Source organism: Spermophilus citellus (assembly GCF_964194105.1).
Source record: "Spermophilus citellus genome assembly, chromosome: 18".
Classification (NCBI taxonomy): Eukaryota; Metazoa; Chordata; class Mammalia; order Rodentia; family Sciuridae; genus Spermophilus; species Spermophilus citellus.
Genome location: NC_138200.1, coordinates 33,858,509 through 33,872,565, shown reverse-complemented (window position 1 = coordinate 33,872,565; position 14,057 = coordinate 33,858,509). Strand labels below are relative to the sequence as shown.

At 42.9% G+C, this 14,057-nt stretch overlaps 1 protein-coding gene across 2 annotated transcripts in view; it reads right to left on the bottom strand.

The window, feature by feature from the left end:
* GPT2 (glutamic--pyruvic transaminase 2) overlaps positions 1-4,000 on the bottom strand; it is a 38,970-nt gene extending 34,970 nt beyond the window's left edge. For both annotated transcript variants that reach the window (XR_014019687.1, XM_081274609.1), the window contains exon 1: positions 3,409-4,000. Coding sequence is in view for 1 of the 2 variants with exons in the window: in XM_081274609.1 (XP_081130735.1) it covers positions 3,409-3,651 (243 nt within the window). In the remaining variant the exon portion in view is untranslated. The remainder of the gene's footprint in view (positions 1-3,408) is intronic.
* Between the last annotated feature and the right edge of the window lie 10,057 nt (positions 4,001-14,057).

The following is a 14,057-nucleotide window of genomic DNA, read 5'->3' as shown; positions in this document are numbered from 1 at the left end:
GTAGCACAGACTGATGTTAACAATAGTAATCAGTTTTCTCTATTTCTGAATGTTTTGCCCTAACTATGTGTACTCACTCTCTTTTTTTTTTTTTTTGCAGTACTGGGGATTGAACCCAGGGGCGCTCTACAACTGAACTACATCATTATTTTTCATTTTGAGACAGGGTCTTGCAAAACTGCTCAAGTTGGCCTCAAACTTGTGATTCTGCTGCCTCAGCCTCCTGAGTCATTGGGATTACAGATGTAACCACCACACTCAGCTTTTTTGTTTTTTGAGATGAGTCTCACTATATTGCCCAGGCTGGCCTCAAACACCTGGGCCCAAGTGATTCTCCTGCCTCAGCCTCCCAAGGAGCTAAACTATATATAGAAGCTACTGTGCCCAGTTTGTGTGTACTTTTACTGTTAGAAAAAGTAACACCATTCCTCTGTCTCCACTTGTGCCAACCCACAACCCCCGTCCCAATAAAGCAAAGGAAAAAAGAGTAGGTTGAGGAACTGTAACATCTTTTCAAAACTCCTACTAATTGCAGCTTATTTTTAAGTGCTGATCCCAGTGAAGACCAGGATTTGAAAAGTTAAGATGGGTTTGCTGCCCTGAGTTGCTGGCAGGAAAAAAAAACAGGGCCTCCCTGAGAGTAGAGTAAACAGCCTGGGCTAGAGGAGAATGGCCCTTTTCACACCCTCAGCCACCTCCCCTCTTCCTTCAAGCTCTCCTGACAGAGAAGCAAAAAGTCCTGCCAGCCACCCCAAAGTCAAACACCAAAGCCACGTGTCTAGCCAAATAGCCTGTACTGTTTGCAGAGCACCTGGTGAAATTATTCCATAGCATAAAAGCCCTGCTACCAAGCAGGGGTCATCACAGATCTCCCAGAACATGTTCAGAAGTACAAAACAGGGCAGGAAACCCTAAGCTAGCCAGGTTACTTCTCTCCTTTTATAAACTAGGAAAACTGAGGTCCAAAGAGGATATAGGATTCACCCCAAGTCCTATAAGTCCTGGCCCATCCCATCTCTTACCAAATAAAACCTCACATAATACTAGTCCAACTTTGACCATTATAGTTCAAAACAGAAGTAGAAAAACAAAAACTGTGCGAAGTCAAGGGAAGCCAAAAAATAAATTCAACAAATGACTGACAGAAACATGGCTCTCTCAGAAGGGGCAATGTTTAAACTGGCACAGTAAAGAGGGGCTATTTCCCAAGAACAAAAGTTTCTTTCTTCCTTTCTTTCAGTCCCAGGGATTAAACCCAGGGGCACTTTACTACTAAGCTACATTCCCAGTCCTTTTTATTGTTTGAGATAGGATCTCTCTAAGTTGCTGAGGCTAGTCTCAGACTTGCCATCCTCCTGCTTCAGCCTCCCAAATCACTGGGATTATAGGCAGGCATCACTTTATTGGGCAACAAAAGGTTTAAGTGAGGATATAATGATTAGGCTGGGGCTATACCTTCAACACCTAAGCAACTGAAACTTAGTGAAGCAAGAAGAGAACAAAAAGGAACAAGCTTGAATGAAAGCACCAGAGAATGTAGATGAAAAGAAAGACATTCTTAACTAACTCAGAGGTAGGAGCACCTGTCTCAGAAATCAGAGAAGACCTCTGGACCAATGACCAAGAAATTTGCCCACCTATAATCATTGAGCTACATCCCTGCTACAAGCCTTTCCTGGCTCCCTATGACCCACCAAAAGGCACCAGAGAATCCAAGCACACAGACTCCAGTCTATCTTTTCCCTCTGCCAGACAGAGCTCAACTAAGAGCACCAGCCCCCTTCCCCAAAGGCCCAACTTCCCAACCTTCTGCTTTCTCTCAAAGCACTGCTCCCACTTGGAATGCTCTCACATTTTCTGTTAGCTGAAAAAAACCCCACCAATCCTTAATAAATAGGGGGAGGATAGACTGAGGGAACAATATGGTAGTCAGCTCCCTGAGAGCAAAGACAGTGCCCCCCTCTGTCCTCGTCATCCTCATATTCAATGGGAGCCAACACAGAAGTTGCTGTTTAGCAAAAGGTATAATTCCTGGAACCCCTCCCAACTCTGGAACCAAAGAGATCAGCTGTAATGTGATAAATCAGGAACACTTTAATCCTAGCTTTGTTTTAGCAAGGTGACTGTTGCCTCAAGAAAGGCCAGATGCTGCTGGCCAGGTATCTGCACTGGACTAGGGAGGCACAGAAATGGAACTGGCCTTTTCCAGGCTAAACTTTAAACTTAGCCCCGCAAGGAGTGGGCAGAAGTCACTGGACTCTGACTTGTCCAGCTCACTGTTTTGAGTCAGCAGAATTGGGTGTCCCAGGGAGGGCTCAGCAGGCCATGAGTTCATCAAACTTCCAAAGTCCCCATGAGAATGGAAGCAAGAGTCATTGCCCACCCCCTCCTGCCAGACCTCCTTCTCATGTATTCAAGGAAACTACCTGACCATTTTGCCTTGGAGACACGGAGATGTGGCGCCTATGAAAGCGAAATCAAAGAACTCTATTCCATGTACATTGTGGGTCAGAGCTATCTTGAGCAAGCAGCTGGATGACTATTTCATAGGAACCTGAGGAGTGTTTCCTTTTTTAGATAACCCCTCTTGACTCTGCCTACCGATTTCCACCCAGGTTAGGACTACAAGGGCATCTCACACATCTACCCCAGCTACCCTGGCTGTGGGGAGGTGAAATCACTCCTGGCTGTGTGGTCAATGAACACAGCAACTATGAACTCAAGCAAGATCCCACTCAGCCATCAGGATGAAGAAAGTCCCAGGGCCACCTTATTAAGGTCCAACCCTCAAGACTCCCCACAATTGGTGACTGTTCCCAGATAAGTCAAAGTTCTGACCAACAAGAAGGAATTCTGCTGACACTCCTCCACACCTCCACTCTTGTTAGGGAATTATGATTGGCAAAGGTCCAACAGGCCTCAAAGAGAGAAAAAAAATCTTCCAAGAACAAACTCTCCTTACAGCCTCCCTCCCTCCCCTCCTATCTAAAATGGTCTCCCTCTCATTTATCACCCATCCAGTAACCCCATTTTACTTTCTTCGAAGCACTTATTCACTATCTGAAACTCCCATTTCTTTATTCGCTTGCTGGATCTTGATTCCACACGGGCGGGACACATATGGAACACGCAGTGCCTGGCAATACGGGCCGCTCAATAATTGAACACAATTCAACAAGTGAACCGTATTTGAAGGCCTTACTTTGTGCCAGGTACCAGGCATTAGTGGGTGAGGGGATGGAAGGAGGGCATTCTCTTTTTGTAGCTAAGCTTGGCAAATTGAAGGAGTTGGACATGCGGGTGGGAGGAAGTCCGGCGGGAGAACCTCAGCAGGGCTGCTGCAGCCCATGCCTCCATCAACGCCCCCTAATCTGCCCGGGTTCCCCCAGCCCTGGCGCCTGAGCTCACCCGCTGCAGCTCCAGCTCGATTTCGCCAGCCTTGAGCACGATGGGTCCCCGCACCGCGTACTCCACCGCCTTCACCTGCGGGTTCATGGACTCCAGGGTGAGGATGCGTTCGCGCGGGCTGCGCTCTGGCCGCACCTTGAGCACCGCGGAGGCCTCAGCGGCCGCGCTGCTCTGACTACGGCCCCAAGGGCCGGGGGTCCGGGGGCTGCAGCCCCGTCGGACCAGCGCTGCCGCCCGCTGCATAGCTTGCTTGCTGAAGGAATCCTTGGAACAAAAAAAGAACAAACACGTCGCTCACAGCCCAAGGCGGACACCGTCCCCCTCACAAGCCTAGCTCAGGGCTCTTTCTGCCAGCAATGCCAGCCTAGCACCGGGGCTAAGGACCCATCGCCCAGTGACTGGGACCCTCCACCACGCCTGCAGTGCCAAATCGCTGCACAACAGGGTTTGGCACAGGCTGTGCCCAATGCGTGCATGTAACGTGCCTGTCGTCGCCTAGCCGCCCCTCACCGCGCCGGGCTAACGCGCGCGCCTGGAGTGCTCCCGGGCCCCGGCTCCCGCAACCGCATCCCCACGCCTGGCGCCCGCACAGCCCGGCCTCCTGCGCTCGCACACCCACCACCGACGACTCCGCCTTGGGCCTGCGCGTTGGTTCCTGGGTCTTGTAGTTCTTTTGACCATTTTGAAGTAGCTGTGAAGAGCTAGAAGAACTACAAGTCCCTTAGTGCTTCGCGCCGGCCAGGACGGGGGCCGGGCAGTAGGCGGGAGTGACGGTCTGGCTCTACCCCAGGCTGGGCGGGCTCTTTGTCTCGGCAGAGGGGATAAAGAACCCAGAGGGGACCCAGCAGGGGCAGGGCGGGTACTGGCCCCAGACTCTTTTTCTTTTTTGCCGCTTTTGAGAATTTAGAGCTATTCTCAGCTTCCCTCTGGAGATGTGTCCCAGCACCCTCCACCCTCATCTCCCAACACCTGCCAGGACACCGGCTGCGAGATGGTGCAGTCTTCACCCCGAGTTTCATCATCCAAGGCCTTATGGTGCCACTGGCCTCTGAACAGCGGCTGGTAGGAAGTGGGGGTTAGGCGCCAGGAACTTGATCATATCTCCCCGACCCCTTCTCAACGTTCCCTTGTCAGCAAAACACGTAAGGGTTGTGAGGATTACAGAACTCTTAGACCAGGTGGTAAGGCTTTTCCTGACCACTCTGTCTGAAGCCCTCCCCCACCTCCATTACTCCCGATTTGGTTTCTTGCTAGCAGCTAAAATTATCTAGATACTTTTCACTGGTTTATGGTCTTTAGCCCCATCCTTACCCCAAATTAACCATGAAAGTTCCAGAAGGACAGGATCAGTATTTTTATTGTCCATTGTACTCTAATTGTTTCTGACTCATAGTAGGCACTGAGTTGTTGAAGAATGAATGCTCAGCACAGGGTGGCTATTATTTTTGGAAAAAGGTATCTCTCACGCGAAAGGCTCCCTGGCTCACCTAAAGCAAGTGTAAGACAAGACTAGGTGGTAGTATAGGATATGCAAAGAGTGGAAATGAAATATGTTGGATATAATTGAGACATCAAAATCTGCAGAGAGGATGGGGAGCAGTCACTTCCTTTTCCTGGCCTCAGATCCACATCTGTAAAACAAATTAGAATAAATGGCCTCTTTGGTCCCTTCTGTTGTAACAGTGGTCCACCTCATGCTTTGAATATAGCCCTTGTTGCTCTGCCACTGAGGCTTATTTTAAAATGAACGTTTTTTTTTCTTTTCCTCTTCTCCCTGTCCTCCTTGCCCACTCCCTAACCTGGGAGCCAGGGAACAAGATTACCTTTTCCCATCCTAGGCCAAATTATCTGTCTTTGAGTACACAGCCACCAAAGGAAGGAGATGGCCCAGAAGATCTAAAAGTGACTATCTCCTAAATTAACAAGTGAATTTCAGCACCCCATTAGGACATACTTGGGCTGTAGTCTTTGATTAGCTTCTTTTAAAACTCTCTCTTTCCCTTTATGGGCAGAATCACCACCTCTGGGACTGGAGTCCCCAAGCTTCTCCTTTGCTAACAAAGCAAAAAAACCTTTTTTCTTTTCTCAAAACCATGTCCTCATTATTGAATTGGCATGAGTTGGCATCAGGGACAAGGACGGAGCTCACTGGAGATTGAACTTGGGCACTCCAACTGCCCATTTTGTATTTTATTCAGAGAGGGTCTCACTGAGTTGCTTAGTGCCTTGCTTTTGCTGAGGCTGCCTTTGAACTCGTGATCCTCCTGCCTCAGCCTCCACTAGTATTACACAGTAGTGTTCACCACCATGTCCTGCAAGGATGAAGATTTCAGTAACTCTATCTTGGAAATTCTGTAAATCTAGGTGTTTTCAGTCAGAAAAACAACTCCGAACTCCACCACCCCAACAAGCACACACTCACATTAGGTTTGTAAAAATTGAAGGCAGGAGGCACTTAATAACCCAACGATGTAGGGGACAGGGTAGCAGGAAATCTGAGTTTGAATATAGCTGCACACAGCCGCTTAACTCTTGATCTGACTTTGAGCATGTTACGTAGTCTTTTTAAGTCAAATCTCCACCTGTATAAAATGAGTATAGCAACATCAACCTCATGCACCTGTACAGAAAGTTCAAGGGGGTAACTTTGTGAAAACCAAAGCTTGGCCCATAATGCTGTGAGTCATTCTTATTCATCCTTGTCAACAGAATGCCATGTACTTTGATTAAATAGATTGATTACCAATAAAGGGGAAGTTGGCTAGGGAGAGCAACAGAAACCAAAAATACTCTCAGCATCCCTATGTTAGCAAACTGGTTTAATCTACCCAGGGCCCTGAAAAGTTGTTTGGGCTTCTAATCTACCTAGTTCCACCCCCCAACACTTGTGTTTACACTGTCTCCTTCCCAGGCTTTGTTTCATGGCCAGGTATTTAGCCTCCAGGTAAAAATTGTTTCCACAGTGAGCTTAGCTCCTTCTGAGGACTCTGCTCCCTTCAAGTCATCACCACTGTACCCAGTAGAAGTCACAGAAACACACTCCTCCACCTCCAAAGCATGTTTAACTGTGATCCCTATATGATGCAAATGCAGTCTCTTGCTGTCCACCTGTGATTCAGTGCAGTGTCCCTGTTCTCTCTGCCCCTAATCAGTATGAGCAGGAGAACTGGGAGGAGGGCTTAGAGGGGTGAACACAAATCCATTTGCACAACTGGGAAAAATAACACAGCTCATGGCCTACTTACTGGGTTCCCCCACGTCATCATTGTAAAAAACAAGTAGTTATTGTCCCTAACATGTCCTGTGACACGTGCCTTTCCGAGATTGCGTAAGAGGAAAGCTCCCTTGTTCTCTCCTGAACCATACTTTACAATTTGCAAAACAATTTCTTGCCCAAAAAGGCAGGCAGTGTTATTTCTACTTTACAAAGGCTCAGAGAGGTTACACAACTTATTGAAGAGGCACAGTTAAATGCAGAGTAAGAATTGTGCTTCCTAACCCAATGCTATAGCTCCTACACACAAGGCCCAGTCTTACATAGCTCTCTGAGTTTTGAAATTTGAATTGCCCGTTGCCACTGAGCTTTTAAAAGTGACTGGAATCAGGCATAGTTGTCCACACCTGTAATCCCAGCTACATGAGAGACTGAGGCAGGTGGATCACAAGTTCCCAGTCAGCCAGGGCAATTTAGCAAAATCTTATCTCAAAATTAAAATGAATAAATAAAAAGTTGGGAATGTATGGGGATGTAGCTCAGTGGTAGAGTGCTTGACTAACAAGATTTGAGAATCTGGGTTCAATTCCCAGTACACACACACACAAACACACACACACACACACACACACACAGAGTTTCTGGATAGTAATTTTGATATTGTGATGAGAGTGGTAATAGCATAAATTTTGCTTTTTTCGTGGGGGAGGGGGTTCTGGGAATTGAACTCAGGGGCACTCAACCACTGAGCCACATCCCCAGCCCTACTTTCTATTTTACTTAGAGACAGGGTCTCACTGACTTGCTTAGCGTCTTGCTAAATTGCTGAGGCTGGCTTTGATCCTGCTGTCTCAGCCTCCCAAGCCGCTAGGATTACAGGTGTGCACCACTGCGCCCAGCATAAACTTTGCTTTTATTTTGCTCTGTAAATCAGGTGGGGGTGGAGTAGGAGTAGCCTCCTAAATAATTATTAGAGATAAAACCTGATTTAATGATCAGGAATGCCCTCCCCGTTAGCTGGATGAGAGCTTCAATATACAGCCAACACTGTCCATGCAATTGAAATAGTTATGTGTTTGCAAAACATGATACTGTCTTCATTCCTTAATTCAACAAGTTTTTATTAAGCATTTATGTGCCAGGTACTGGGCTAAGTTCTGGGACATCCATAAGTCAAATAGACTGTCCCTGCCTGCATGAAACCAAATTTTTTAGCAAAAGCTGACAGCAATCAGATAATCTCTCTCTCTCTCTCTCTCTCTCTCTCTCTCTCTCTCTCTCTCTCTCTCTCTCTCTCTCATACACACACACACACACACACACACACACAAATATGATAATACAAACTGTGATAACTGCTGGGGAGAAGAAGGATGGCATTTTATGAGAGTTCAGAGGTCTCAGATCTCTTTTCCGATTAAGTGACCTGGGAACTTTCCTAAGGATAATAAGGGACAGCAGTATCAGTGGTGGTAAACATGGAAATGTGGCTTGCCTAAGGTTGCAGTCATGTCCTAACTGGAGAGGCAAACACCAGGTCCCTGAGAAAGGCAGGGTAGAAGGATCCAATCATTTCCATTGCTTCTGGACTTTCCCAAGCAGCTTGGCTGAGGCTTTGCCATGCCTGAGTCACCGGTTTTCTTTCTTTGCTCACCCTGCTTCCTCCTACTTTTTCTTGCAGGAGTTGACCCCTAACATTCATCTTATACTTCATAACCCATCTCATTGTCAGTGGTGAGATGGTTCGCTTCCTAGGACAGGGACCACTAAAGAGTTAGAAGTCTAAGGAACTCTAAGAAGGCCAAGCTGATTGTGGGGCAAACAGTGATTGAAAGCCTGTGGAAGGCTTAAAGAGGAATGGCATAAGATTCATCTTTTAAATTCTGTTGCATGGAGGATGAAATGGAGGGAGTAATGGAGGGTTCAGGAACATAAACTGTGGCATCAAGGTCTGACATTGGCCACGGAAGAAAGAGATGGGAAGTGAATATAGGCTCTTCTACATCCCAGCGCTTGGTGTATTTCCTGACACATACATTCTCAGAAAATTTTTGTTGAATGAATGAGGAACTAGATTGTACAAGGCCCATGCTCTTGAGGTATTTGCAGTCCAGCAGGAGATGGTGGGGCAAGGTGCAGACTAGACTGTCCTTGGAGGCAGTGAGTGCCATTCATAAGTAACCACAGAGGAACTGCAAATTGGTGCAACCACTTTGGAAATCAGTATGGAGATTCCTCAGAAAACTTTGAATGGAACCACCATTTGACAGTTATCCCACTTCTTGTCATATACTCAGAGGACTTAAAATCAGCATACTATAGCAACATGGCCATATAGCAGCTCAATTCACAATAGTTAAGCTATCGTGCCCTTCAATAGATTAATGGATAAAGAAAATGTAATACATATACAAAATGGAATAATATTCAACCATAAAGAAGAATGAAATTAGGGTATTTGCTGGTAAATGGATGGAACTCTACATCATGCTAAGTGAAATAAGCCAATCCCCCCAAAACAAAACCCAAATGTTCTCTCTGATATGTGGATGGTAACACACAATAAGAGCGGGTAGAAAGGGAAGAATAGAAATTCATTGAATTAGATAAAGGGGAATGAAGGGAAGGGAGGGATATTGGGAATAGGAAAGACAGTAGAATGAATCAAACATAACTTTCCTTTGTTCATATATGAATATGACCAGTGTAACTCTACATCATGTACAACCACAAAAATTGGAAGTTATGCTTCATGTATGTATGATATGTCAAAATACATTCTTACTGTCATGTATAACTATAAAGAACAAACGAAAAAATAAGTAACGACAGTGTATTACAGAGAGGGTTTTTCAGGAAGAAAGGACAGGTACTGTGGGGCTGTAAGGTGGAATTAATAGCATCTCAGAATGTCAAATCATGCTGGGGCTAGATGTTTGGTATCTTTGAGTGCTGGATTCTTTGAAAGGTAATTCTGAGTCCCCTGTTCCCAAGGACATTTGAGAAGTTCAGTAGGATTTAGTGCTCTCAATAATCAAATACCTTGGTTTACAGACTAGAGGAGTGAGTCTAGTGTTGTCTAAAGGATCACCTGAGTGTTTACTTAAAAATGCAAATTCCAGAACATTGCAGATATGCTGGTTCTGATATTCCAGGAATTTTCCTTTAATCAAGATTTTGATGTGCTCTAAAGTTTGAAAACAATAGTTGCAGGACCTAGCTAGGATCTGGCTAGTCATTCCGTGCTGGAAAAAGACCACATCAGGGAGGTCTGAATTCTGGTTCAAAATTTGTCACTAATCCTATATACAATACTGAGCCAGTGCTATCTCCCTTTTTGGCCTTAGCATCCTCCTCCTCCTCAACAGAATTTCCTGTATTTATGCCTGATTTCTGAGTTACTGGCTCTTCTGAGAAGTTTGAAAACATTACAGCCTGTGCTTTCAAACCAACTGACTCCCTCATCACAGTTGCACCCTCTACTCACTGAGCCTGTTTTTTCACTTGCCAATAAGGTTGACAGCAAGACCTGCGTCTGAGGATTGCTGAGAGGATTAGAGATGATAGTTTAAAATTTCCTTATCGAAGGATTAGAAAGGAGAAACACTCCATTGTTAATGGCACCTTTCTTTAAGTGGTAGGATTGTTGATGAGTAATTTTTCTTTTTGCTTAATGTATTTTCAGTTTTAAGAAATAATAAATTTTAAGATAATGATTAATAAAAACAAATGTATAAAAATAAACATAAGATGATCATATGATCTAGAAATTTCATTTCTGAATATATATAAACTAAAGAATTGAAAGCCTGGTCATGAATAGGTATTTGTATATCTATGTTCATAGCAACATTATTCACAATAGCCAAAAGAGATGAATCGAGAAACAAAAAACGGGGGCTGGGGATGTGGCTCAAGCGGTAGCGCGCTCGCCTGGCATGCGTGCAGCCTGGGTTTGATCTTCAGCACCACATACAAACAAAGATGTTGTGTCTGCCGAAAAACTAAATAATAAATATTTAAAAAATTCTCTCTTTCTCTCTCTTTAAAAAAAATGTAGTTTGTCTTATTAAAAAAAAAGAGAGAAACAAAAACGTATACATATACAATAGAATATTAAGCGGCCTTAAGGATGGAAGGTGGTGAGGGAAGGGGAAAGTGCTGAGGAGTGATATTGGCCAATTATATTGTTATATTTATGCATGTACAAATATGTAACAACAAATCTCATCATTATGTATAACTATAATACACCAATTAAAAATATGTGGAAAAAAATCAGCCTTAAAAAAAGACAGAAATTCTGATACATGCTATAACTAGATGAAACTTAAAGACATTATTTTAAGTGAGAAGCCAGACACAAAAGAACAAAAATTATATGGTTCCACTTGTAAAATATCCAGAATAAGAAAATTATTTATAAAGGCAAAACAAGAGTAGAGATTACTGAGGGCTGAGTGGAGGGGAATGAGGACATTTGTTTAACAGGTTCATAGTTTCAGTTTGGGACAATGAATAAGTTCTTGAGATGAATGGTGGTAATGGTTGCACAACCCATGAATATGCTTAAGGTCACAGAGCTGTACACTTAAAAATAGTTAAAATGTTGCTGGTAAATGAATAGAACTGGAGAGCATCATGCTAAGTGAAATAAGCCAGACTCAGAAAGTCAGGATCAAGTAGAAGAGACGTGCGCGTGCCCACACGCACAGAGAGAGAGAGAGAGAGAGAGAGAGAGAGAGAGAGAGAGAGAGAGAGAGAGAGAGAGAAGGAATAAAAAAGGAATGTCACAAAAATAAGAGAGAGACCAATAGAATCGACAAAGAGGGGCTGGGGTTGTGGCTCAGCTGTAGAGTATTCACCTAGCAGGTGCAAGTCCCTGGGTTGGATCCTCAGCACCACATAAAAATAAAATAAAGATATTGTGTCTATCTACAACTAAAATAATAATAATAATAAAAAAATATTTTAAAAAAAGAATCCACAAAGGGGATAAAGGGAGGGAGGACAGGAGGGCATGGGTAAGTACTAGGGAATGAAATCTTCTAAATTATGCTATGTCCAGGTATGAATGCACCACAATGAATCGTCTACCTATCTGTATCTATCTATCTATCTATCTATCTATCTATCTATCTATCTATCTATATTCGTATAATGCACTAATTAAAATAGTAAGAAGAAGAAGAAGAATAGAAGAATAGAAAAGAGATCAGTAGAGTAGAGCAAGCAGATCAGAGGGAGGGAGGGGAGGTAAGAGGAGGGAAAAGGAAGGTCCTAGGGAATGAGATTGATCAATATGGCATAATGAATCCCTCTGTTTTGTATTATTATAATGCATCGGTAAAAAAAGAGAATCCTAGTAACGATGTTGAATGGATGAATTTAATGATTTATCCTTGACCTAATATAATAGAAAATCTCTAATAAAAGAAGGTGAATGGTGAATGGTTAAAAAGATAAATCGATGTATATTTTACCACAGTAAAAAAAAATTAATAAAGATTTTCTGCATCATCCAAGAAAATTTAAAAAGGGAGGCAATGTAAATCTCAGAATATTTATGTTTTTGTTTCAAAAATGATTACAAAGCCATTTCTGGGGTGTTAGGAGGTATTTGCTTTGGATTTTTCTCTGTGCCACATATTAGCCAGCTCCCATTCTTGCTTCTTATATATTTTTTCTTTATACATGAGATCATTTTTTTTTCTTAATCAGGGGAGTGCAAGGGGGATTTCATTGAGATCTCACTTGCTCTGGGTAGCTTCAAAGCAAATCATTGCCCCTGTAATAAGCAAATATTAGTTGAGGTGAGCTGTTAGCCGGAATGTATGTAAGCTTTCAGCATGACATGCAAAGTGGGTTAAAGATAAACTTATAATACTAAGCTAAGCTATATGCAAGAACTGGCATGTTCAATCTTTAGGTCATTCATGGAGAGCTAAACTGAATAAAGACACTACACCAAAATGATACTATTTCAAACGGAAGTAGACACATTTTGGTCTTAGCCACCAATTCAACTAAATCCAGGTGGTACTAAAGAATGAGAACAGGAAGGGATAGAAGAACAAAGGAGAAAGAACAGTTGTATTAGCTTCATGAACAAATAAACTCTTATTCAGGGTGTGTTTGTTGTTCTACATTCCTTGATTGCTTGTTTCTTCATCTTATTGGAATATGAGGACCCTTGAACTTTTACTTCTGCCATGGAGGACATTTGGGAAATATTTCAAAAGCAGAGAATCCTTAGCAGCAAAGTTAGTGACTTCAACTATTGAGTGCCCTAAAACACAGATAAAATATTAAGCAATGGCTCAAATCAATATTTCCAAATGGTTTACTCGTCGAGTTTCTCCAGATATTTTCTTCATAAAGCCACAGAACCTTTCATCTAGAGAAGCTTACAAAACAGTTTTGGGAGCTACAAATTTAAAAGAAAAAAATAATTGTGCAATACCATATAATCCCTTATGCTTTGTAGTTCTTATTTGTTTTTTTTTTTCTGAATTATAATTCTTATTCATTTTTCAGACACCTCTCTGTTTGTTTTAGTACTGGGGATTAAACCCAGGGCACTCTCGTTTATTTGGAAACAAGGTCTTACTAAGCTGCTAAAGCCAGCCTCAAACTTGCAATCCTCTTGCTTCAACATCCCAAATTGCTAGAAGGCATTTGCCACTGTATCCAGCAACATTTCTGCGTTTTAAGAAAGGAAATAGATTTCTTATTGTACAATTAAAGTAATAGGCACAAATATTTATCTAGAATTTTATCTATTGTTTTCATTTAGCACCTCTGGCCTGGCATAATTTTCTTGATAAATAATAATATCATTAAACCTATAGCTAAGATTTATAGAACATTTTTAATGTGCTGAGTACAGAGCTAAGCACTTCATCTCATACATGACTCAGAACAACTCCAAAACATATTTAATACTACTATCCCATTATACATATAGGAAAACCCATGTGTGGAGATTGGGCTACTTATCAACATCACAAAGCTAGCATGGCAGAACTCAGACCTGAACTTTAGACTCACAGATGGTCTCAGTCCCACAGACTCCCTCCACTTTAGATACCAGCCACTACCGACAGCCCCAGACTTTAAGTACTTCTACATAGTTGACTAAAAACTGAGGCATTCCCATGATTTGTCCCCCAATTTTGATAATTCTCTAGAATGACTCAGAACTCAGGAAAACACTGTACTCATAATAACAGTTTTATTATAAAGGACACATCTTAGAAACAGCCACATGGAAGGGAGGAATAGAGCAAAGTATTCAAAAGGAAGTTCAAAGAACTTCTGTACTCCTTGTAGGTATGCTACCCTCCTAGAACATTGGTTTGCTCACTAACCCATAAGTGTAATTACAAACCAAAATTACAGTAACACTGGTTTTCATATTTGTTCATGTATTTAA